At 44.5% G+C, this 27,445-nt stretch overlaps 1 protein-coding gene across 1 annotated transcript; it reads right to left on the bottom strand.

Moving 5' to 3' along the window:
* LOC147090494 (uncharacterized) lies at positions 1-26,279 on the bottom strand. Its single transcript, XM_085977263.1, has 23 exons — positions 26,174-26,279; positions 26,041-26,096; positions 24,208-24,300; positions 23,182-23,309; positions 19,918-20,067; positions 19,042-19,119; positions 17,330-17,509; positions 16,467-16,563; positions 15,803-16,023; positions 11,920-12,070; positions 11,093-11,316; positions 10,447-10,564; positions 7,822-8,027; positions 7,579-7,702; positions 6,563-6,732; positions 4,616-4,713; positions 3,526-3,647; positions 3,378-3,422; positions 2,441-2,630; positions 1,836-1,971; positions 1,605-1,701; positions 965-1,075; positions 1-154 (listed from the first exon to the last, which is right to left on the bottom strand). The coding sequence occupies exons 1-23, from the start codon at positions 26,191-26,193 to the stop codon at positions 45-47; spliced, it is 2,925 nt and encodes a 974-aa protein (XP_085833389.1). The 5' UTR covers positions 26,194-26,279; the 3' UTR covers positions 1-44.
* Between the last annotated feature and the right edge of the window lie 1,166 nt (positions 26,280-27,445).

Genomic DNA, 27,445 nt, shown 5'->3' with positions numbered 1-27,445 from the left:
CAGGATTATAGTTTAGTTTATTAAGTTACACAGCAAGTACACATTCAGTATCTTTGAGATTTTACAGCATATACCACAGCCAGAAGTAGAACACTGCTCACTACAGCTGTACCAACAGCCAGCAACATTACCCAGGACAACTTCCAGTGTGCTCCTGGAAGAACAAGACAATAGGCAAGATTAGAGACCACAGAATTCAGTCGAGCTTAAGACAGCTGCAGAAAAATCTAGTCAATTTGGTGTGTGAGGGGGTAATCAATTGGCCTGGTTTTTTGTATCTTGCAGGAGATCATGGTTGAGTGGGGAGGATTCTATATATTGATACAAGGCATTACAGTTGTGTGGGATAGACTTCAGGGTCTTTATCTGGCCATCACTATTACAGGGAAGGTCCCAGATATACACATGGACATAGCTACTGAAGTAACAAGAGCATCATAGACTAGGACCTACAAACCTCATGGTGAAATTGGTAGCAAATTGTGGGCAATCTTACTGTGGGACATGTGGAAACTACCCAAGTTGCTCTTTACACCCATGTAGTTGCAGACAAGAAACCAGGCCCTAGTCTACTATGATGCTCTTTTTGGCTGCCTTGAGCTGGTCAAGTGGAAGCCTTGATATCCAGACACTAGTCAGGAATGACCCAATTTCACTGAACACAAGGCTAGGGCAAAGAGCCCAGTGAAACCATGAAGTGTCTAGACAACCTTCTAAACCTCAGCCAACTTGAGAAAAGTTAAATCTTCACTTAAAATGTAGCAGTTGTTTACAGCGACATTAGACCCCCCCACAAGGGTGAAATGGCAGTATCGCAGACTACTCACCCACCAGCTGGTGGATTGGTCCAGCTGAGAATGAACACCTAGGACATACACCCCACACTGGAATAGTTGGACCAGATACATTGTGCTGCACACAGACCAGTGCAAGACCGACCAACCAAACCACATTCCTCACTTACCATCACTGGTCTTGTGATCTGGCCACTGTTCCTGTTCTGGCATCATGATGTTTATCGGTCCTGATGATACGGCACTGTGAAACTCCTGGACAGAGTGGTTAATCATGCGGCCTGCAAAGGGGGGGGGGGGGGGTGGAAACCATGGACAAGTCAGGTAGGTTTTGGGTTGGCAGTAGAGTTTAAATGTATTATTGAACAGGAGGAGGCCATTCAGCCAGATCATGGCTGATCTGCATCTCAACTCCATCTGCCTGCCTTGGCTCCATAACTCTTGCTTTACATTTAAAAAAAGTCCTTTTTTGTTATTTAGCAAGAACATCACCAGATCTGGAGATGTGATGCATGGAGGGGGCAGGAGTAGGAAGAGAAAAGAGAATCTCCTCACTATCAGCTGGTCTAGGAGCAGATGAGATGCTATGTATCATGGATACTGCATTAACCATTTCTACTCTAATTGATCACCCTCAAGGTGGGACAGGCTCCATTCATGAAAGCTTATATTTTGCTTCAACTTTAGGATGTAGCTAGATGGTTGACTTATCTAGGAGAACTACAATAGGAGGGTGCACTGGAATGGTGAGAACAAGGGAAGTGGCAAAGTAGATAACTACCATAGCAAAGTTAATCAATAACACCTTACCTCCTCTCAGCTTGCCAGGGGTACATCTCCTTCCACAACTATCAGCAGCATCTAGATTGCTCAAGTCACAAACTGCTACATTACAATGGAAGTACACCTAGAAGAGGAGAGAGAAGACCATCACAAGTGGTCAAGTCTTGGGAAAAGGACTAACCAGCCAATAAGTCAAGTTGCAAGGACAAACTGAGCCAAGTTGAAATTGACCTTGCAGTTGTCTCCACCACCACTTACCAGGCCCTGCAAACCACCAGATTTATTTGAAGCAAGGGTCTTCACTTCAAACCTCTTTAATGAGAATGGGTTCTTCACATCCCTAGTGAGCACTGGATGGAAGGTGGTCATGTAGGTATCCATATGGTTTTCACAGCTAAGGGGGGGAAAAAAAAAGTGTAAAGCTTAAAAACTCTAAAAAAGTAGGCAGGAGAGAAGGGAATTAATTGCTTGCTAGTAAATTAGTCACTCCAATATGAAATTTGAACTGGAAGTTGGAGGTAGTTACATCTCATCCATTAGATGGATGAGATTAGACTTGCCTATTTCTAGCAATGTGGCTTGGATATGCATTAAGCAACTAGCTTCATAGGGGAAACAGAAGTCAACCCAGAAGACAAGGTTAGCACCAAGGCCCCACATGGCTAGCCATCACAGCAGGTTCCTCCAGACAGTGGGAAATCTCCATTCTGAAGTTTATCCAACTGTGTTGCTGCTCTGGAGTAGAATTGCCACCAATAGTTTGGCTTACTAGAACTGCATCAGTGCAAGAACCTGGGTTGGAGAACAGGAGCGTTACCATTTCCCATTGGCCCCTTGTAGCTGCCATCTGATACTTTGCTTACCCATCTACAATGATGTCCCATTGTGGTTGCCCGGACATCTCCACCGAGCCAGTTGCCCAGCAGTTTTCCAAGAACAATTCAGCTTTAGGATTCTCATTGTAGAGAAGCTCGATCTCAAAGTAGAGTGGTTGTGTCAAGTGGACAGGTACTGGGTAGTCTTCATCCTGGTAGAAGCTTGTATAGGATATATCTGGTAAAAGATGCCAACAGAAGCATTGAGAACTGCCCAGTTAAAAACCATAATGGAGCAGGAGTAGGCCATTTGGCCCCTTGAGCCAGCTCTGCCGTTCAAGAAAATCATGGCTGATCTACCTCCACTCCTTTCCCACACTATCCTGATATTCAAAAATCTATTGATCTTGAATATACCAAATGACAGAGCCACCATGGCCCTCTGGGTTAGAGCAGTCCAAAGATTCACCACCCGCCGAGTGAAGAAATTTCTCATTAGTCCCAAATGGCCGTCCCAAATGGCCAGCCCCTTATTCTGAGATGGACCCCTGGTTCTAAATGCCCCAGCTAGGGGAGAAAAAAACCTAGCAGTCTTCCAATTTTCTATTCCTCTCCTTGCCCAATACTGGGCAGGTTGTGACAAGCTTTTGCTCAATTAAAAAAAAAGTCAATTTGTGGGCAGGAAATTCTCACTACTTTAGTACAAGATTGCATTATGTTCAAATTGGAGCATATGATTGGCAGTCTTGAAAGACTGCCTCAGTTAGCAACTAATTGCATGGTCACCACAATGGCTAATCCATAACCTGTTCTTAAGTGCCTTGGGTGTATTATGTTAATGACATTATACAAATACAGCAGTGGGATGCTTTGCCATGTTAAGATGCTGCATAAACAGCAAGTTGTTCTAAGCCAAGTTACTTGTACAAGTTAAGCAACTACCATAATCTCTTCCCCCACCGCCACTAAGTAACAAGTCCAATACCTCTCGCCAGCCTTGCGTTCAGATCCAGAACTTTTACTTCTTTACCTAGGAGGGAAGAGAAGTTATGTAGTGGATCTGAATTAGGTTGTAGCTTTCCTTTTATGAAGTACTGTTACATTGATCCCAAATTAGCTTTGCAGTTACTTACTTTTCAATGTTTGTCTGATCACAGACAAGCTCTCAGGTACTTTGAATCCTGCAGGGAGGTGACCAAACCGGGCACGAATGCTCAGAGTCTCATTGACTGGATAACGACACTGGATGGTCAACCTAACCAAGCGACAAAAAAAAAATCCATGTAGTCCCTGGATAAACAAGCATAAGGAGCAGGAGTCGGCCAATCGGCTCCTCAAGCCTGTTCTGCCATTCATGAGGATAATGGTTTATCCAATCTTGGCAACACCACTTTCCTGCTCTCCCCATAACCCTTCTAGTTCAAATGTCTGTCACTCTCCACCTTGAATATAGTCAATGACTCCACCACAGCTCTGGGGTAGAGAATTATGACCCTCAGAAGTTCCTCCTAATCTGTCTTAAATGGGTGACCTTTATTCTGAAACTATGCCCCCTAGTTCTAGATACCCCCCTGAGGGGGGGACACTCAGCATCCACCCTGTCAGAATCTGGTTTCAATAAGATCACCTCATTTCTTCTAAACTCCAGAATGTATAGGCCCAACCTTTGTCATGTCAACCCCTTCATCCCAGGAATCAACTTAGTGAACTTTCTCTGCACTGCCTCCAATGCAAGTATATCCTTCAATATAGAGACCAAAACTGTGCAGTACTCCAGGTGTGGTCTCACCAGCACCCTGTAATGTTGCATCAAAACCCTTACACTCCATACCCCTTGCAATAAAAGCCAACATTCCATTAGCCTTCCTAATTACTTGCTGTACCTGCTTACTACTCATACTAGGACCCCCAGATCCCTCTACTGCAGCATTTTGTAGTCTCACCATTTAAATTTGCTTTTTCATTCTTCCTTCCAAGGGGATCATCTCACTTCCACCCCCCCCAGCCAAAATATAATTCATATACATCCAGTAAAAGGCTTCCAATACCACTAGTGGAGATTACTGACCCCCTCAAGCCAATTGCAGTACAGCAACATTCTACTGTTCAACATTCATGGGATTAACATGCAAAGCCACTGGCCTCCATTATACTCAGCCAGGTGGTCCTGCCACATTAGCTGAAGTAGTCCTTGGGAGGATTTGGAATACACCACAACCTTACCTGTAGTCTGGATCTCTTGTTATTATAGGGAGATCAAGTGGTATTTTCTCTCTTGGGTAAGAGATCTCGTTTTCATAAATGATGAAGTCCTTCACAAACTGGAAGAGAAAATGCCATGCATTGTGCGCACAGGGCAAGCAGAAGGTTCAATGAATGTATATTTTGTAATAAATATTCTCTAGAATAAAGGCTGAAAGATAACCCAATGGGAGGTCTTAAGATCATGAAGACATTTGATAGGGTAGATGGAAGTTTCCACTTGGGAGGAGACAAAAACCAGCATCATAATTCAAGATATTCTACCAATAGGGAACAGGAGAAAAATCTTACTGAATTAGAATTTGCCAAATTGGTTAATGGACAGAAAATAGTAGGAATAAATGGGTCACAGGTTGGCAGGCTGTAACTAGTGGGGTACCTCAAGGATCAGTGCTTGGGCCACAGCTATTCACAAATCTACATCAATGATTTAGATGAGGGGGACCAAATGCAATATATCCAAGTTTGCTGATGACAAAGCTGGGTGGGAATGCAATTAGTTGTGAGGAGGATGCAAAGAGGCTTCAAGGAGAGACAGGCTGAGAGTGGGCAAGAACATGGCATATGATGGAGAAATGTGAAGTTATCCACTTAGTAAAAATAGAAAAAAGTGTATTTTTTTTAAATATATATATATATATATATATATATAAAGAGATTGGGAAATGTTAGTGTTAGTATGTGGGTACAGCAAGCAGTATGTAGGATTTGAGTACAAGAGTAAAGATGTCTTACTGCAATTATATAGGGCCCTGGTGAGACTACACCTGGAGTATGGTGTACAGTTTGTCTCCTTACCCAAGGAAGGATATACTGGAGTGCAATGAAGGTTCGCCAGACTGATTCTTGAGATATGGTTTTGGGGGGGAGGGGGGAAGAAAAGGAAAGAAATTGTCCTATGAGGAGATGGTGTAGATTAGGCCTATATTTGAGTTTAGAAGAATGAGGTGATCTCATTGAAACATACAAAATTCTTACAGGGCTTGACAGGGTAGATATAGGGAGGATGTTTCCCTTGGTTCTAGACTCCCCAACCAGGGATCAGACTCCGAAGGGGTCCAGCCATTTTAGGACAGAGGCAAGGAGAAATGTCTTCATTGAGGGTGGTGAATCTTTGGAATTCTCTTCACTAGAGGGCCGTGGAGGCTCAGTCGTTGAACATATTCAAGTCAGCGTGATAGATTTTTAGATACCAAGGGATATGGGGAATAGGGCAGGAAAGTGGAGTGGCAGTCAAAGATCAGTCATGATCTTATTGAATGGTGGAGCAGGCTAAAGGCCAACTCCTATTTTAGGTTCTACCACAAGGAGTTGTTGAGGCAAATGTGATGTATTTTAGGGGGAAGCTAGACAAACAGGTTTGTGCAGAGCAGAATTACCAGCAGGGACTAGTTGGCCCAAGTGTGCTGTAAATTTTACATCAAGTTGATTGCAAATTGGTGTAAAGATCCATCCAGCCTCCCAGTTATTGGGGCATAGGAGTAGCCAATGAACAATTTCACTGCTTCATCAACCAAACTTGTGAAATCCTAGAAACAGTCCAGGACTATTCACAAATCAATTGATTGGGCTTCTTGCCAGAGGCAGCAGGGCATTTAATCCTACCTTAATGGGCAATTGCTTAGAGTTATGGTACTGGACCAGCAACCCAGAAGTAGTGTTCAAATCCCATGCCAAGTTGAATTTGAATGCAAGAAATCTGGTAAATGTGGGCTAGAACAGACGACAATAGTAAAACCCAACTGATGGTGTCAGAGAAAAGAGTTGCCCCTACCTGGCCTGACATGTGACTCCACTAAAGGCTCAAATTGATTGAATGGAGGACAATCTAGTCTTGCTAGATCTCCCCCAAAACCCACCTTACACAAGCAATTGCAGGCCCAAGAGTAGTTGCTAAAAATAATTTACCCTGCCGATGGTTCCACATGAATTGATGTCAAACACAAAGAGCGCCTTCATTCCATCCTGTTCTTTGGGGCCACAGGTTGGGTCCCTCAGCACCAGCTTACTAATATCAATGTCAGGCAGTGTGCTTGTTGACTTGACCGTGACAGCAACAGTACCATTTGGAAAACACACTGGAAAGAGAGTGTTATATTGGAAAGGTTACTAGGAGTAATGATGCTGGTAATTTAAGTTTCAACATGTAGCAAATCAAATTTTATTGTTAGTGCACAAGTGCAGTACAATGAAATGTAGGCTTGTGGCTCGAGTGTACATTTAGATTAAGACATTTAAACATTCAACATACATTGGCTTGTAATACATTAACAAACAGTGCATTGGCAGATGTGCAGGCTTGAGAGTTTATTTGTGGAATTCAGTAGGATGACAGCCCTGGGAAAGAAGCTGTTCCCAAATCTGGTCGTACGGGTGCGAATGCATCTGTAGCGTCTCCCAGCTGGCAGGAGGGCCAACAGACTGTGGCTGGGGTGGGTAGGGTCTTTGATGGACCGTGACCTCTGTAAACAGAGGTTTCTGGTATATGTGCTCTATGGTCAGTAGCCAGTAATGCGTTGGGCAGTTTGAACTACCCACTGCAGGGCTAGATTGCATTTCAATAGCTGCCCCTGCCTGTGATTTGCACCAGCCAGATTATTGGCCATACAATATCAAGTGTACTGCTCTTTTGTAAAGATACATGCTTTTCAGTTCTACATATTCAATGCGATGAAGGTGCACTTGGCTGCCAAGTCAGAACTTAAGGGTTTCCAGATGTACCAAGTACAGATTTAAAGTCTTGCCATGTTAATGGAATGACTTACAGCATGAAGGCTAGTGTCACAGGTTGGATGGAGGGAGAATGATCACGAACTTAAACCCAAGTAAATGGTTTGTGACAACAAGCCTTGGACAATTTCATGAACTAGAGCACTTAAATACAAACTGGCAGAGACAAATCAATTCTTGCTCATGATCCTTACCCAACACTTCCTCCCGAGTGATGGAAAAGGTACATCGTACAGTGAAACTGCTGTACACCTCCAATGTCTGGTTATCCTTCAGATTGAAGTCAAGCCTAGATTGCATTTCATTGAGGGACATTTCCTGAAAGAGATTAGAGTACAAGTTATACAGCCAATGAAGAGGTGCAGGCAAGTGTTTAAAAATCATCAAGCAAGAAACAATGTAGAGTTTACTTTGTATTGAAGAGGCAAAAAAAGTACCTCATGAATAACACCTGGTGACAAGAAGGGAACTGCCAAGGAAAAGTGTGTGCCATTGTCCATGGCCATGTACCCATACAGTTGAGCAAGTTCAAAAGTAAGGAGTTCATCAGCAACACAAGGAAGCCAGTAGCGATCCAGATTCCCATGTTTCAGCATTAGGTAGAATGAATCATCTCCACAATGTCCCACCATGACTGGAAGCACTAAAAAAAAAAAAAATGGATTAGTTCTACACAGATGAGAGAGATAGCAGCTTAAGCCAAAGTGGGAGAATCTAGAACATCAGTGATGTGCCTCAATAACTTCAAGGCTCAAAGTTAACTGGATAAAACAGGGCTTTTATTAGCAAAGAAAGATGCCTGTGTCTTCACCTAGCTTTCTGCTGCAAGACAAGCCTGGGCTTGTCTTAAGTAGGGCCAGGTATGGGCAGAGCTGACACACCCAATGGGGAGAAAGGGGGCGGTGCACTATATACAATACAAGGTAAAACACAGGAGCAGGCAATAAAATATATGTAGTTAAATACAGAATCTGATGAATGACATATTTCATCACAATCAGTTCTCATTTAGTTGAAGGACCCCTTTTCATATGGATTTGTAATCATTGACCTCCATCTAAATTATAACACATGAAAGTGCTGCCTAGTGTTTTTTTTTTAACTAATGCTTGAGAAACAGGAACAGAAAATGCTGGAAATACTCAGGCCAGGCAGCATCCGTGGAGAGAGAAACAGAGTTAACGTTTCAGGTCTGGGACCCTTCATCAGAACTGGAAAAAGCTGGAGATGTAACATTAAGCAGGTGCAGAGACAGGGTGGGGGGGGTGGGGGGGGGTGCAGTTGGGAGGAATTGAAAGAACATCCTGTACTTTTGTAAGAGGCAGGAAAGATAAATGTTGCAATTACTTGGAGATCAGTAAGATGGGTGTGCCAGCTTCTCACTGCAGAGTCTGTCTATCCTTGGTGATGTTTGACAATGACACTTGTAAATGATTGACAGCTACTTTATCCAGTTAATGCTCTCCAAAGGGGGAGATCATTAGGGATTTAAGTGTACAAGTGCTTATATTACAATACAGGAAACTTATGGGACCGGCATGTTGCCGGTTTATCAATTTCTGGATGACGGAGGGGGTTATCTGCCAAAGCTACTTTTAACAAAGAAAAATTTTTAAAAATCAAAAAAATAGTATACAGTAAATGGGTACTCACCCACAGAATGTGGTGTTAAATGGATGGTGGAAGATGCTTGATTAAGTACAGTACTGCCAGTTGAGGGTAATGTAATGCAATGACCACCAGCAGCATGGGAGACACAGTACCCCTGTAAAATGGCAGATCAGAAGAGACTGCCAGCAGCATGGGAGAGTCAGCCTCCTATTACAGGGATTGAGGTGTTCCGACTGCGCCAAGAAGCTGAGTCATGGCAGTTGGGAGAACTACCCCACTGACCAACTTGGCCACTGTGGGAGATGGACATTGCCGGTTATGGAGGTGTTGTTTTTGGAGTGAGAATTTTGCTGGTTAGAGAATTCTGGATATTTAGGTGCTGTTTAAACAGGAGTTTCCTGTAATTAAGTTAGATGCACTCAAGCGGTTTAAAAAAAACTGTTTTAATCAAAGTACAACTTATCTATTCCCCCTCCACAAGCCAGATGTTAGTGCATGATCAGTGTCAAAGAAGCAATAAATGGAGAATCTGTTCAGATGAGTTTCAGCCAGTGCAGAGATGGTGCTTAGAGATCAGTGAAGGTTAGTGTTAACATTTGTTATTGAAGTGGTCTCTGGTTAGAAGCTTTATTTCAGTGTGACAGGCAATTTAATTTGTGGATCTTCTATGGAGCCCAGGGGTGCTTGGACCCAGTTTGTCTGGTCTAGCAGACAGACAATTATAGCATTTACTGCACAAACAGGCCATTGGGACCAACACTGGTGTTTATGCTCCACATTAGCCTTCTCCCACCTGACTCCATCCAACCCCATCAGCATATCCTTTTATGTACTTAGATTTAGCTGCCCCTTAAGGATTTAAGCTACAAGCCTCAACCACTTCTTGTGGCGGCAAGTTCCACATTCCCATCACACTCTGGGTAAAGAGGTTGCTCCTGAATGCCCCATTGGATTTATTAACAATTCTCTTGTATTTATGGCCTCTAGTTGTGAACTCTACACAAGTGGAAACATTTCTAGCAACTAACTGATCAAACTTCAGAATGTACCCATATGTAAACTCTATTCCATTGACTTGTATTTTAGTGGCCCATAGAGTTAGAGGTGATAAACCATACCAACTTAGATCCAAGTCATAGTGAAGCTTCCATCAACTTGAAGCTTGAATACATTTGAAACTCCAATTCACCTGAAGTGGAAAAAGGTTTTCCCTGCCCAGTTACTGGGTGGGGAATAAAAGTAACCCATGCCTTCTTGCACATCTACCCTAGTGCTGGCAGGAAGCACATTGACCCACAAGTCTTCACCCCACTTGAAGGTCAGCTAATTGTAGTTCAAATATTGCTGCTTTACAAACCCTCCCATTAGTGGGGGCTAGGGTTGTCTGTAGACCCTTCCCTAAAAAGGCATGGTACAGTATTCATATCTTGAGACAAGCCAACTTTACTCACCAACATCATGCACATCAACTGTTATTACCACTGGGACAGTGAAGACCTCCTCATCTGGTACTAGTTTGAAGATTAAAGTCATGTTTAGAGCGTATCTTCTGATGTCATCATAGAGATACTAGGGAAAGAATTAAAACTATTTGTACAGAAAGCTACAGTTGAGGCTTCCTACCCAAAATTAGTAAAGGAACAATGTAAACACTATTTAGATGACGACAAGTGGACAACTGCACTAAATCCATTAAGGTGAATTTGATCCAAGCACCATGTTCAGGGTAAAGGAATGAGCTTCTAGATCTCAGCCAGTACCACTTATAATGCAACTAGTTGAAGTCAAGAGCTTGGTGTGGAAGATGGATAACAAGTGTCTTGGCATAGGACAACTGCAGGTGTCACTTATTTTGCAAGGGTCAGCATTGCAAAAGTCAATTTTGCCCTCGAGCAAGACAGAACCGTGTCTTTTTGCAAGTACCCCACCCACATCTTGTAACTAGGCAAGTATTGCACTAATGAGGAAACAAAGGCTGTATAGTTGGCAACTAAAGATGGAAAGCTGCCCCTACCCCCAAACAATTGCACAAGAAGAGTTGCTCTAGCTGAAGATTGAGGCACCAGCCCATCATGTGTTGGGGAAATTAGACAGTACCTGCTGGTCTATGAAAGGTGCTCCAACATCAACCACTATGACAAAGCCTATGGTACCATTAGGATAGACAACAGTGTGAATATCATAGCCATAGGTCTTTAGGTCATCCAACGTAAAATTCTTGTTTCCTATTGTAACAGACACCAGCTCCACATCAGGAAGGAACGGCCCCACCGTGATGTTGAAATGTTCTTTAGGACGAGATACATCAATGGGATCGGTATCTGGAGAGAGAAAAAAAAAAAAAAAAAAAAAAAAACCGATTAGATGTCAAACAGTTTTGCTTCTAGGGCTTGGTGGCACTGCCAAACAACTAGTTTCAAATGCCACCCCACCCTTGAAGGAGCATGTCCCATTGTGACACAGGTGGCAATTTTAACCTACTTGTCCAGTCAAGGAACCAATAGGATTGGGCACATTGCTGAAGGACTCAGTGGGTTGCACTCTCATCAGAGTCAGAAGGCAGTGGGTTCAAGCCCTCACTCCATGTAGTCTGGAGCACAAAACCCAGGACGACACTTAGTGCAGTACCGAGGGAGCGCTGCACTGCCAGAGGTGCTGTTAAAGTCTTGTCCCCTCAGGTCTATGTAAAAGTTCCCATGGCACTAAATTGAAAGAGCAGGGGAGTTCTCCAATGTCCTGGGCCAATATTTAATCCCTCAAACCAACACCAATAAAGCAAGATTATCTGGTCATGATCACATTGCTGTTTGTGGGAGCTTGCTGTGCACAAATTGGCAGCTGCCACTTCCTACATTCGTGACTGCACTGCCAAAGTACAAGCTTTGCACCAAACACTAGTTCATTCTTTTAATAAAGCAACTCACCAATGACTGTTGGAGCTTTAGGGATGAAAGGAGTAGATGCTGGGTGAAACACTCGGTGCTGAGTCAGCTCCTGCAGATGGTCCAACCACTGGTGCTCCAGAAGCAAGTGGATGCTGTAAATGATGCCATAGGTGTTGTTAATCACTTGACTCTAAGGGAAGAAAAAGAACACTGATTAGTGTGTTTAATAGCACCCCAACATAAGGTTGAACTATTTAGTACATGGCCAAGTTATGCTTATTGACATTCTATGTCAGGGCTCTAGTTGGACAGCCAATCAAGCCCAAGGTGCTTTTTCATTCATTTAATGGGGGCATCATTGGCAAGGCCAACATTTATTGCCCATCCCAATTGCCTTTGAGAAGGTGGTGAGCCACCTTGAACAGCTCTAGTCCATATGGTAAAGTTACTCCTAGTGCTGGAGGGCATTACAGGATTTTGACCTAGTGACAATGAAGGAACAGTGATATTCCCAAGTCAGGATGGTGTGACTCAGAACTTGCATGTGGTTGTGTTCCCTGCACCTGCTGCCCTTTTCAGTGGAGCTTGCAGGTTTAGGAGGTGCTACCCAAGCAGCAGCTTTGGCAAGTTACTGCAGTGCATCTTTTAGATGGTACACTGCAGCAATGGTGTGTTGGTGGTGGAGTGAATGTTTAAGGTGTATGGAGTGCCAATTAAGTCTTGCTAGTGAATACAAGATACTCAATTGATGTACATTTTAGGAAAGAAGTGTAGATTTAATACATGGACTTCAGAAGCAGTGTTGTGCCACAGGGCTTTAAAGTGAGTGAATTCTAAATTGAAGAACACAGTCCATGTAAATCCAAGCCCATGGATTGTGTAGGTAGTCTTCAGGCCACCACATAGCTGCAAGTTTTTAAATTTAGTTATTTTCTGCTACATAGAGGCAGGTCCTGGGAAGAAAGCGGTTTGGCTAGCGAGTGTTCACCTTGGAGAGACTGCATCCAGTTCTGGTCTCCTTATCCAAAGGATATACATTCCTTGGAGGCAGTGCAATTAAGGTTCACTGACTCCTGGGATGAGGGCTGCCCTATGATGAGGTGGTATGGGGTGGGGGGGGGGGGGGGGGGGGAAGGAAGATTGACAGGGTAGATGCCAAGAGGTTGTTTCCCCTGGCTGGTGTGTCTAGAACTAGGGGGCATAGCCTCAGGATAAAAAATTAAAAAAAAAAAGGTCAGCCATTTAAGACTGGGATGAGGAAGAATTTCTTCACTCAGGAATTCTCTGCCCTGGAGGGCTGTGGATGCAGAGTCTGAGTATATTCGAGGCTGAGCGCACAATAGATTTATGGACTCTAGGGATAGAGATCAGGCAGGAAAGTGGAGATCAATGATCAGCCATGATCTTATTGAATGGCAGAGCAGGCTCGAGGGGCTGTATGGCCTACTCCTGCGCTTAATGTTTTTAATCCAAGAAGGTTAGTAGTAGGAGCAGGAGTAGGCCATATGGCCCCTCAGGCCTGCTCTGCCATTCAATAGGATCATGACTGATCCAAACCTAGACTCACATCCACTTCCCTGCCTGCTCCCTGTAACCCCTAATTCTTAGCTAGCTTCCCTCCTTGGAAGATACAATGGAGCTCTAGCTTTACCACAAGCATTTATATAGCTGTGTCCCAAGGCACTTGAGCATCAGGACAAAAAAAAAAAAGTTACCAAACAAGGAAATATTGGGACAGGGGACCAGCTGGTCAAAGGCACAGGTTAAGGCAATTAAAATTTGGGGCTTTGGCAGCTGAAGGAACATCTGCCAATGGTGGAGCAATGGTAATCAGGGAAGGAAGGGTGTTGAGTCAAGTTTTTAAACACTGCAGCTGGGTGCATTTCTCCCCCCCCCCCCCCCCCCCAAAACCACATTTAGAGTGGTCAGTTGATATTCTTAACTGGAATTAGATAACAGTTAGTAGATTAAGTTACAGGAATCATTGAAGTCTATGCTCGGCAAGATTACAGCTGTATATTGGGAATACCGGGGGGGGGGGGGGTTTAAGAGACAGATTGCCCATTAGCAAGAAAGCCTAGAGCTGACAGACTAGAGAGCAGCCTAAAGCATTTATTGCCTCAAGTCTGGACTGGACTTGCTCTAGCACATGATGCAGCATTTAAATCTGGCGACACGGCAGCTTACAGTGCAGCTAGGACCAACCTAAAAAAGGTTATCAGGACTGCCAAAAGGAAACAGACACTGCGAATAGAGGATCATTTCCACAACAACTCGGACCCCCGGCACATGTGGCAAGGCATCCAGTCCATCACTGACTAAAAGGGCAAAAACACCAGCCCCCGGTTAGCGATGCCTCCCTTCCGGAGGAGCTTAACTTCTACGCTTGCTTCGACAGGGAGCCGGCTACCAAAGCCTTGCCACCCCCAGAAGACCAGGTCTACCTCTGACGTTTAAGGGGTGTTCTATGCAGAGTGAACACACGAAAGGCTGCTGGACTGGATAGCATCCCTGGATGGGTACTCAAGGAATGTGCTGATCAGCTGGCTGATGTCTTCACCGCCATCTTCAATCTGTCATTGGCCCAGGCAGTAGTCCCTACATGCTTCAAGACCGCTACCATTATTCCTGTGCCAAAACAAACAGCTGTGACGTGCCTGAATGACTATCGACCTGTCCCACTCATCATAATGAAGTGTTGCGAGACTGGTCTTAGCCCACATCAAAGCCAGTGTTCCCACCTCTTGACCAACACCAGTTTGCCTATCGTGCAAACAGATCAACGGAGGATGCAATCACAACTGCTCTACACTTGGCACTGAATCACTTAGATGGCAAGGAGACCTACATCAGAATGCTGTTCATAGACTACAGCTCAGCATTCAACACTATCGTCCCCAACAAGCTGGCCACCAAACTCCTGGCCTGAACACTTCCCTCTGCAACTGGACCCCCTAACAAACAGACCCCAGTCTGTCAAATTAGGTAACCACCTCTCCCCCCCCCCCCCCCACACGGGCCCCACAAGAATGTGTGCTGAGCCCCCTCCTCTACTCCCTCTTCACCCACGACTGTGGCTGTTCATGGTCCCAACACCATCAAGTTTGCAGATGATACCATGGTAGTAGGCCAGATCACCAACAACGATGAGTCAGCCTACAGGGAGGAGGTCCAGCATCTCGTGAAGTGGTGCGCCGATAACAACCTGGCCCTTAACATCAAGAAAACCAAAGAAATCATTGTGGACTTCAGGAAGTCTAAAGGCAGAAGTCACACCCCCATCCACATCAATGGGGCCATGGTGGACAGCTTTAAGTTCCTCGGAGTCCACATCACAGATGACCTCTCCTGGTCCCTCAACACCCCTCTGGTGAAGGCCCAGCAGTGCCTATATTTCCCAAGGAGGCTGAAGGGATGTAACCTGTCACCCCTGACTTTTACCGCTGCACAATAGAGCATCCTGACAAACTCACAGTATGGTATGGCAACTGTAGCTACTATGACCAGAAAGCCCTGCAGCAGGTAGTCAAAACTGCCCAACACATTACTGGCACCCGGCTACCGACCATAGAGCACATATACCAGAAACGCTGTTTACGGAGGTCATGGTCCATCAAAGACCCTACCCACTCCAGCCTGTTCGCCCTCCTGCCATCTGGGAGACGCTACAGATGCATTCGCACCCGTACGACCAGGTTTAGGAACAGCTTCTTTTCCCAGGGCTGTCATCCTACTGAACGCCACAAATAAACTCTAAAGCCTGCACATCTGCCAATGCACTTTATTATGGTTATGTTTATGTATTACAAGCCAAATGTATGTTGAAATGTCTTAATCTAAATGTACTCAGGAGCCGCAAGCCTACATTTCGTTGTACTGCACTTGTGCACTAACAATGACTATAAAAGTTGATTTGACCTACCTTGCTCAAGCCACCTTCTGCTCCAACTGGGACAACAATGGCGATCATAGAATTGTTGACGTAGAGCTCATAGCCCCTTTTTACCAGAATCCGGTCATCCAGAAAGTGTCCATCAACACCCATGACAATTATGTCTGCAGTTATGTTGGCAGGAAACACCACAGGTGTCAAAATCCTTGGTGCAGACCAAACTAGCTTGTTGTCTTTCAAGATGGCAGGACCTGAAAGAGAATTTAAGGGGTTCCATCATTGGTAGCAACTACAAGCCTCCAGGGGTGGGGGGGGGGGGTGCTGTGCAAAAGTGGGAGTGCTCAAAGCAGTGGGAATACCTTCACAGACTGCAGGGGTTTAAGAAGGTGGCTCACCACCACCTTCTCAAGGGCAATTAGGGATGGGTAATAATGCCAGCAATACCCACAGTCCCATAATCAAATGTGGATGGAAGGATGTTAGTACAACTCAAGGATGGTCAACCATTGGCCCCCAACCTTGGGGAGTGTTTCATCATGGGTGCCTAAATGGAAAGTGCACCATTCGAACAAGCTGGCACACAAATGCAAATGGCCTCCATCTGTGCTGTACTATTCCATGATTCTACATCACAGGAGCAGCTAGATGGGAACTTCTCTGATCAGGAACAATGTGAAGCTCGCAGCTTACTTACCAATAGGACAAGCGGTGGAGCTGTCAACTAGCAGAATCAGCCACCTTTGCTTGTAGAACACAGTCGCCTTGATGCTTTCAACTGGCATGTTGTCAATCTTAAAATTAAAAAAAAAAAAGTATAACTAAAGCAAACTTTCAATAAGTCAGCTGGGATGCATTCCCCTGGCAATCAGGGCATGATGAGGACAGTTCAGCAAAGTGACAGCCAGCAGTTAATTGGCTTGGTGCCTATTACAGGAGAGATTATTTCCACTGATCCACTTTCCCTGGTCCTTTGCACTTCCAAGTTACTACATCAGGTAGTCAGCCATGGGTCACTCCTGCCTCCGAATCAGAAAGTTGTGGGTTCATGTCCCACGCCACAGACTCAAGCCCATAATCCAGGCTGAAGAGTGCCACACTGTCTGAGGTCAGAGGTCTGGTCTTTTGGAAGAGACATTAAATGGAGGACCCATCTGTCCTCAGGTGGATGTAAAAGATCCCACAGCATTATTTCAAAGAGGTGAGTTGTCTGTGCCTTGGGCCAAATATCAGATTATCTGGTCATTTATTTAATTGCTGTTTGTGGGAGCTTGCTGTGCACTAATTGGCTGCCATGTTTCCTGCATTACAACAGCGACTGACCACCTTCAAAAGTGCTTCATTGACTTTTGAATGTCAAGCACAGGAGTGGGGATGTCCTGAATGGCCTCAAAGCCATCAAGTCTTAATGAAGTCAACATGGAATCAGTTATTGTGGCAGTTGTGTTAGATAGACCCAAGCTGGTTTATTCAGCTCACTTTACAGATGTAGCCCTGGTTCACAATACCGTTCAACAAGACAGGGAAACCAGCTAGAGCTTAGCTGCCAATGCCACTTACCATTTCAATACTGGATTCATTGGACTTGTAAGGGGCTCTGAACACAACCCGCGAGGCAGTGGTGTTGACCCCGTAGCCAAGGACATGCGCTTCTGTGGTGGTCATGGTCTTCAGCCATGTGCTTTCTCCTTCACGCACTTGGAACACAATCTGCCAGACTGAGGTTATGGCCTCCTGAGCCTGGAACACAAGTCAAGATACTGGGTACCATCAGAGATCTGGATAGAAGCTTAAATCCAGCAACATGGACCTTGGTTTCCAAACCACAACTTCTCACCCTTCAACAGAAATGGTTTAGGTGTCTGACCTAGTTACTAGATAGAATCAGTACATTACAATTAGTTAGATACAGACTACCATCCTCCCCAATAATTGTTTTTTGGGGATTCTAGAGTCGAGATAGGATTAGTGGTAGGGAAAGAGGGGGGGTAGGGAAAGACGGGGGGGGGGGGGGGGGGAAGAAATTCAGTATCACCCCGTTTGGGGTGCAAAGTTTAGCACCTGGTGCTAATCATTGCCTCTGACTGCAAATTTGGCTTCTATCACCCTTGGGAGGTGATTGGAGTGCCAAATCAGGCACTACACTTCAAGGCACTAATGCCAAGGAGTGAGGCACTAACTCAGTGCTGGCAAAGCTCGTGATGTCAGTCAGCAATGGAACAGACACTAGTGCCAGCCAGTTCTTAAAGGGGAGGGTCAATCTTGCTCTCCATCCACACCCAGCTCATTGCAGCCTTGAATCTCAGCAGCCTTGAATCTCAGCCTGGAGTGACCTGTACATCAAATCTGCTGGAAAGAACAATGGAGAGACCCAGGGAAAGAGCTCAGAGTGCAGCCCCCATAGTCTCTAAATCAATGCAAGGAAAGTCAAATCAAAAAGTGAACCTCATACCCAAAACTCCTTCACAGCGTCGAATCTCTCTAGAAGTCAGTGTGGTAAAAAAGTCACTGACAAAAAAGGCAGGAAGCGGTCGCCTTTAAATAGCACTCAGTCCCTTCCCGACTGCAAAACGCTCCTCAACCGGTCATTGCTAGCAGCAGGCGCCACTACCTCGTCGCTACACACTCGACTGATGTCATGATCTGCAGGCGCTGGAGATCGTGATGGTAGTGTTTAGCACCGCTGCAAAATGGCTGGTCAATTTCATGAATGGTGAAATCACCACGTGTTAGTTGCTTTGCACTCATGAGGCACAAAGCAACCAAATTTTTCCCTCAAAGTGCCCCTAACCTTTGACCTGCAGGAGGAGGTTATGATTTTGCCTTCTGATCACAGCACAGGCAGCCATTTGGCCCATCATGCTCACTTTTGAAAGATCAATTGTTAATCCCACTCCCACCCACTATCTCACCTTCAAATAACTATCCAACTCCCTTTTGAAAAAGGGACCATTGAAGCTGCTTCCACTGCCAGTACATTCCAGATCACATCTTGCTGCATATAAAAACTGTCCCCACTCCCTCTGCTAATTAACTCAAATTGGATTCCACTGGTTACTGACCCTCCTGCCACCAGAGAAAACAGTTTCTCCTTGTTTACTCCATCCAAATCCCTCATTTTTGAACAGCTTGGCTGGATTAGTGTGCCAAGTAATCCTAGTCTTGCATCAGTATTGATTACTGCAGTCTTAAGGTGTTACAAGGGAGACCACAAAGGTTACTGCATTGACTGGGCTGTGGAGATTCTGCCAAAGGGCAAGTAATGTACTTACTGCAGGTATAACTGCTTCCCAGTCCTCCATTTCCATTTGTTCTTCAGCAATACCAGGAAACAATCTCCGAACAGAAACCTATTGGAAATAGAAGTCAGCGATCATGCAGTCAAGACCACCCCTTGGTATTTCTATGCTCATGGTGTTACCCATGAAACTTCAAGTTGCACCTCCCAAGTTTCAAGGAAGCCTGAAGGATGGGCCAGGTGTCAAAAGTGAGGGGTTGCATATATGCAAGGAGGGAGTGTTTGCCAGGAGAAAGTTGTATTAGATTAGAAATCTCTCATGCTGTAGAGACCTGGTGTGCCAATTACTAGCAGGTTAAGGATAGAGGCACTGGAGAAGGAGCAAAATATTTACTAGGATGATAAAGAGGTTATATCCATGGGTAAAGACTGAATAGGCTGGTGCACTCCTAGAAAAATAAGGTGGAAGGGGTGGTCCAATAGAGGTCTTTATTATGGAGTTCAATAGAATAAAGATGTTACCACTTGCACAGGGGTGGAGGAGACCAGAACTAGGGGCATAAATACAAGATAGTCACTAATAAATCCAATAGGAAATTCAGGAGAAACTTTACCCAGAGTGTGGAACTCAACCACATGGAGGTGGTGGTGAATAGCATAGATGCATTTAAGGGGAAAGCTACACAAGTACATGAGGGAGAAAGGAATAGAAGGATATGCTGATGGGTAAGGAGATGGAGGGTGTGGCATCAATAGTTGGGCCAAATGGCCTGTTTCTGTATCCAAGAAGTGCCATCGGCGATTACATCTAGAGCTCAATTCAGTGTAGACATTTAGTCATTAATACCAAGTCAGACCATGCTATTGCAAGCTGGACAAAAGATATTGAAAAGATCAAAATAATCTTTACCTCCATGTAGTTCTCTTCACAAACTATTTCCCTGGAACTCCATTGATATTCAAGTCCACAGGTCATGGGAAAAACATAACTGGAGAATAGACCAGGAATGAACTGGTTCTCAACATTTAGATGAAAGTTAAGTGAAAAGGTTTCATCATTCTAAAAAGATGAGAAAATGAACATGAATAAAAGTATTCACACCTACAAGCATCTGTTAGAAGTTAAACATGAAAGTTTTCTAAAGATCAACTTGGCACATTGAGATCAAATAGTTTCCCCCCCCCCCTTCAATTCATTCTCCAGATGTGGAGATCAACTATTTATTGCCCTACCCATCCCTGTTGATGAAACTGGAGTGGCTTGCTTGGCCACCAGAGGACAGCAAGAGTCAACCATGTTGAGGTGGGTGGGACAGCACTTCACTAGATCAGGGATGGGGACTACAGGCTTCTTTCCATCTACTAGAGTCCTTTCACAGTTTTAAACAGCTCGATCAGATCATCTCAACCAACACAAGCCAGGCCTATGCAACTTGTCCTTATAGTTTAACCTTTTGCATAGGACAATGCCATTGCCTGCAACCTCTAAGAGTGTGTGACATCAAACCAGTCTCAAGAGGCAACAAAACCCTAATTTATAGGTCACAAGAGGCAGGCCATTCTGTCCAGAGCCTGCTGTCATTCAATAAGATCATGGCTGATCTACCACAACTCCACTTTCCTGCACTATTCCCATATTCCTCAATAGCCAAAAATCTATTGATTTCAGGCTTGAATACACTAATCATCCACAACCCTATGGGGTAGAGAACTCCAAAAGATTCACCACCCAGTGAAGAACTCTCTCCTCAGTCCTAAATGACCAACCCCTTATTCTGAGACTGTGACCCCTGGTTCTAGACTCCCCAGTCAGGGGAAACATCCTCCCTGCATCTACCCTGTCAGAATTTTGTATGTTTCAATGAGATCACACCTCATTCTTCTAAATTCCAGAGAATATAGGCCTAGTCTACTCAATCTCCTCATAGGACAATCCCCCCCATTCAAAGAATCAGTCTTGTGAACTTTTGTTGCACTCCCTCTATGGCAAGTATACCCTGCCTTAGGCTAGCAGACCAAAACTGCACAGTACTCCAGGTGTGGTCTCACCAGGGCCAGATATAATTGCAGGAAGAAGTTGTCACTTATACTCAAATCTTCTTGTAATAAAGGCCAACATACCATTTGCTTTCTTGCTGTACTAGTGATTGTACAAGGACACCCAGGTCCCCCTGAACACCAACATTTCCCAAACTCACCATTTAAAAAAAAAAAAAAAAAAACACTTTTCTATTTCTCTCCCCCCCCCCCCCCCAACAAATCCCATGAGCCCTAATTTTGTTCAATAACCTAGTGTGGCATTTTATCAAATGCCTTCTGAAAATTCAAATACACCACATCCACTGGTTCCCCTCATCTATTTCAGTTAGTTACAACCTCAAAAAACTACCAAATGCATCAAACATGATTCCCCTTTCATTAGTGTTCACTCTGCCCAATCCTATTTTCCACATGCCCTGTTACCATGTCCTTAATAGATTCTAGCATTTTCCCTACTGATGTCAGGCTAACTGGTCTGCAGTTCTCCATTTTCTATCCCTCCTTTCTTAAATAGTGGGGTTACATTCACCACTTTCCAAGCCATGGGAACTGTTCTAGAATCTATGGAATTTGACAATGACAACCAATGCATCCACCATCTCTTTCAAAATTCTAAGATGTAGGCCATCAGGTCCAGGGGATTTATCAGCTTTCAGTCCCATTAATTTCTCCAGTACCATTTCTTAGTTCCTCATTCTCACTAGACCCTTGGTTCGCCACTATGTCTGGGAGTTTTTTTTGCATCTTCTGCCAAAGATTTGTTTAATTTCTGCCATTTCCTTATCCCCATTATAATTTCTCCTGTCTCAGCCTGTAAGGGACCCACATTTACTTTCACTAATCTTCCTTTACATACCAATAGAAGCTTTCAATCCATTTATGTCTTGCTAGGTCAGTCATTCTATTTTCCCCTTTATCAATTCTTGGTCCTCTTTCACCAATTCTAAAATCCTCAGCTTACTGCTTTTTTGGCAACATAAGCCTCTTCTTTTGATCCAATATTATCTTTAACTTCTGTTTGCCATGGGTGGACCACTTTTCTTGTGGGGTTTGTGTCTTAATGAATATTTGTTGAAAATGTATTATTCTTTAAATGCTAGCCATTGCTTGTCTACCATCATACCTTTGAATGTAGTTTCCCAATCTACTTAGCCAACTTACCCCTCAGATCAAATAATTCAACCAAGTAGGTCAGGTGGCAAGGCTGGCATTTATTGTCCATCCCTGGAGAAGGTCGTGGACCTTTGATACAACCAAGTGGCTTGCCACAAGAGGGAAGCTAAAGAGTCAACCAAGTCAGTGTGGGACTGGAGGCACCTATAGGCCCAGACTGGGCAAGGATGACATGTTGCCTTCCCTAAAGGAAGGACATTAGTGAACCAAATGGGTTTGAATATCACAATCTGACAGCTTCATGGTCACCGTCACCTTTTCACTCCAACTCAAACTGCTATGGTGAGATTTGAAGACGACTTTGGCATTGTCCCACTAAATAGTGTAGAAGGGCTACTACAAGGACCCTTGAATATGGCAAGCAGAATGAAGTGGCTTGCTACAAGAGTGGGAAGAGCAAAGAGTCTTAGATGGCACAGTTTATTACATCCCCAAAATCCCAGGGGGGGGGGGGGGGGGGGGGGGGGAAGTTGGGTTCTGGAGACCAGATCCAGTCCTGCTCACTTAGCGTAATTAGATCACATCATTCAAGCAAGTAAACCTTGCCTTTTCTGCCCACTCAAAATGGATAAACCCCACTCCACCCTCCCCTAACAAAGCCAGACCCTCCCAGCTACAAGGGACAATTATTTTCAACTACCCTGCAGAACACCATATTCTACCCTGCAGAACACCCATATTCTACTCCAAGTGAGGGAACAAATGGAGAAAGTCACCCACCATCACCCTTGGCTGGGTGTTTGGTTTCTCCTGCCCACCACCTCTCCAGTGGGCTGAGAGAACAGGAGGAGATGCAGTTTGCACCATCTCTGCTCTATATAGTGCCCTACTATCCAGTAGGAACTTCAAGGTTACAATGCAATGGCCCCTCAGCCTGGTCTGCTGTACACCTCACATCCAATCGCTATTAAGCCAGAGGGAGTGTTTCCTTCACCAAAGCAGAGAGAGAGAGACTACTCACATCATTCTGAGCCAAACAGGAGAGGAACGAAGCTCTGATCTCTGGATTCCCCCACTTATCGGAGGTGACAGTGAAACCACACATGGCTGCAAACTGAGGAGTTAGTGGAAACTTGTTTCTAGATTCATCTAGGGGGGGAAAAAAAGTATCCTGATTACTAGAACTGTATACACCAAATAATTTCACACAAGGGAACAACCATGTTGGTGGTTGATGATTATACTTTAGTCTATTGAACTTGATGTCCCAAATTCTAGCAATAATCCAATCTTGTAGGTTAAGTCACTTAGTGTTAAGAGGAAAATAGGAAGTCATTCAGCCCCTCCAACCTGTTTCCACCACTCAATTAGATCATGGCTGATCTGTAACTCAACTTCATTTACCCATCTTCACTCCATAGCCCTTGCCCAACAAACACTAGCCATCTCAGTTCTGACCCCCAGCCTTAGGTTTCCACTACCTGTTGAAGAATTGCTTCTGGACATCACCCCTGAACAGCCTAGCTCTCATTGCAAGGTTGTGCCCCCTGTTGGGACTCCCAAAGGAATATAGAGTTCCCTCTACCCACCCTATCAAATCCTTTAAGCAAGTTAAATACACCCTTAATCTTCTATACTACAGGGAATACAAGCCTAGTCTATGCAACTGGTTTTCAATTTAACCCTTAAAGCCCCATTATCTGGAATGTGCACTGCACCCCCTCCAAGGCCAATATATCCTTCAAGGTGCAGTGCCCAGAAATGAACAGTGCTCCAAATGGTGTCCAACCAGAGCTTTACACAACTAAATTTCTACCCCTTGTATTCCTCAAGGTAAAGGCCAATATTCCAATGGCCTTTTCTTAATTAATTTTTTGTACCTGCCCATTAGCTCTGTACTTTGGCTCCTAAATCTCACTGCTTCGCCACTGTTCCTAGCATCTCACCATTTAGAATACAAGTTAAAGACCAATTAACCCCAATATATAGTTATGTGGACAGGACTGCAATCACACAAGCAACCAGGATGGTTTCCAGAGAAGCTCACCACTTGCATCGATGCTCCAGTTTCTCCCAGAGAGGAAAATTCTGTCTATCCAAATGTAAAAATAGCGATCACGGCATTCTCTCTGAACAGCTCCTTCATAAAGAGAAAGAACATTTTGGTGTATGGTCAAGCCAGATGCCACCTACAGTAGAGTCTCTAACTTAGAACAACATTATTGATGAGATCCAAGTGTGTGAACATAGAAGTGCAAGGAGACCTTGGAGGGAGGGTGTTTGTGCACAAATCTTTGAAGGTGGCAGTACAGGTTAACAAAGCAGGAGGAGTGTATGTGGGATCCTGGGCTTTATATAGAGGCAGAAAAAGTACAAAAGCCAGGAAGTTATGCTAAACTTTTATAAAACACTAGTTCAGCCCCAGCTGGAGTATGGTGTCCAATTCTGGGCACCACACGGAAGGACCCAAAGGCTTTGGTGAGGGTACAGAATTGATTTACGAGAATGGTTCCAAGGATGAGGGATTACAGTTACGTGGAGAAGCTGGGGTTGTTCTCCTTGGGAGCAGTGAAGGCTAAGGAGATTTGATAAGTATTGAAAATCATGAAGGGTTTAAGAGTAAATAGAGAATTCCAATGGCAAACAGCTCAACATCAGGAGTACAGATTTAAGAGTGACTGGCAGAAGAACCAGAGGCAACATTATAAACACGAGTGGTTAGGAATTGGAATGCATTGCCTGGTAAGATGGTGGTACAGATTCAATAGTAGCCTTCAGAAGGCAATTGGATAAATACTTGGAGAAATAAATTGCAGGGATATGGGAAAGAGCAAGGACAGGGAACTAACTGGATTGCTCGGAGAAAGAGCTGGTGCAGACTCAATGGGGCCGAATGGCCTCCTTCTGTGCTGCATTATTCTATGATTCCAAGTGGACAAGAATATGCTTCGCAGAACACTTAGAAAGCCTGGACAATGTTTGCTGGCAAATCTGGATCACAAACAATGAATTAGCCCTGGGGAACTTTAGGACAGTCAAGAACATGAAAGACCCAAGGCCTTCAGAACATTATATGCAGGAAGAGGCCAACCAGCATTAGATTCAGATAATGCTCCCCAGAAAAGGGAGGGGAGGGGGAAAAAGGAGGAGGAGGAGACCACCATTAGAAGAAAAAAAATTAAAAATAAATAAATAAATAAATAAAATAAATAAAGTGGGGGAGGTGTGGATCAGGAACAGCATTCGCTAAATTCTAGAAATTGGGAATAAACAGAAACTCAAATTGGGACTCAGTCTCAATTGTCTCTTCCCGTCACCACACCTTTTTAGGAGTCAATCCAATAAAACAGGATACCAAGAAATACATTACAAAATGAAGTAGGGCAGACACATTGGGAATTTATAGGCATACTTGAATGAAGGGCAAGACAATCCCAAAATAACTAATGATTAGAGAAAGCCTAAAGATGGAATCCCTCATTACAGGAGGTGACAGTTACAAGCCAAGACCAGTGTATTTAACAAACAAGAACTTAAACAAGAATTAGGAGCAGGACACAGCCTTCAAGATCATAGCTGACCTCCAACCTCAACTCCACCTTCCCACCCAAGCCCCATATCACTTGATTCCTCTAGAGTCCAAAAATCTATCAATCTGTCTTGAATATACAGAACAATTCAGCCCCCACAGCCCTCTGAGGTAGAGAACTCCAAAGATCCACAACCCTCTGAGTGAAGAAATTCCTCCTCATCTCACAATTAAAGTAGCCAATCCCTTATCTTGAGACTATACCCCCTAGTTCTAGACTCTCCAGCCAGGGGAAACAATCTCTCAGCATCTACCCTGTCAATCCCCCAGAGGAAAAAAAGTACCACTTACCAGGAGGAGGGTCAGTTTTCACTTCTGTGGTCAAAATTACCAGGAGCAATGGGACTCTAGTTACAGAGAAAAGAAAAAAAAATTAGCTCATTTGTAACACAAGCCAGGCAGAGGCCCACCAGAAGTCACTCACCCGAAAAGAAGAGAATTCATGGTGTTGGCAAGTCAGAACAACACACAATACAATCCACTGCTCAACCAAAAGAAATCAGCCATCCAGGGCACAATTCCAATAGCCCCAGCTCACTGGTATTTAAACCATTTGGATCCAATTAACTAGTGACGAGCTTTCCCTATTTGGTGTTGAGAAACAGGCACTTTGCAGGCAATCACTTCAATTGGATCACTCGGATTGGTTCTGAGCCTGATCGAAGTCAACTATCTCATTGAAACTTATAAAATTCTAACAGGACTGGACAGACTGGATGCAGGAAGGATGTTCCTGATGGTGGGGGAGTCCAGAACCAGGGGTCACTGTCTAAGGATAAGGGGTAAGCCATTTAGGACTGAGATGAGGAGGAATTTCTTCACCCAGAGAGTGGTGAACCTGTGGAATTCTCTACCACAGAAGGCAGTAGAGGCCAATTCATTAAATATATTCAAGAAGGAGTTGGATATATTTCTTAAGGCTAAAGGGATCAAGGGATATGGGGAGAAAGCAGGGACAGGGTACTGAGTTTGGATGATCAGCCATGATCTCATTGAATGGTGGAACAGGCTCGAGGGGCCGAATGGCCTACTCCTGCTCCTATCTTCTATGTTTCGATGTTTAACCCCACTGCTGCAACACTCTAACATGCCTTTTTCCAATCAACCCACAGGAACTGCAAGCATCAACCAAACAGAAACCCAATTACAGGAAACTTTGGTTTATCCGGATGTCCAGAATACTCGATCTAACAGCAAAAATCAGGAGCCGTTTTCTATAAGTTTTTTTTTAGTTCTCGTTGCTTTTTTTTTCCCAGTCAGGCACTGCAAGGTCTGTAGCTATAGCAACAGCTTCAGCTAGAGATGCTTGCAGCTGCAGCCGACTGTTTTGAAGCTGTTGCTAAGCAACAGGGTTTGTTGATTCACACGGAGCTTTCCAGTTCCGATTGTTTCAACATTAACGCTGGTATGTCCGGCACTTTTGATGGTACGGCACCAGCTCGGTCCCGTCAGTGCCGGATATCAGAAAGTTTCCTGTAACACTTTTTTCTAAGGGAGCACAGCCAATAACCAACAACAGTGCCAGCTGTGGCTCAGTGGGCAGCACCCTCGCCTCTGAGTGGAAATGTTGTGGGTCCAAATCCCACTCCAGAGACCAGAGCACAAGGAATCTGGGGGAGGCGTGGGTCCCCGATGGAGGGCTCGCTAGGCGGGAGTCCTCCCTTTATCTATTGGGAGGCTGGGCCTGGAGGGTGTT

This window comes from Somniosus microcephalus, unplaced genomic scaffold (assembly GCF_052327205.1).
Source record: "Somniosus microcephalus isolate GS21.2 unplaced genomic scaffold, FLI_Smic_1.0 unresolved_chr4, whole genome shotgun sequence".
In the NCBI taxonomy this organism is placed as follows: domain Eukaryota; kingdom Metazoa; phylum Chordata; class Chondrichthyes; order Squaliformes; family Somniosidae; genus Somniosus; species Somniosus microcephalus.
Note: the sequence above shows the minus strand (reverse complement) of the source record. Positions and strands in the feature narration are given on the sequence as shown.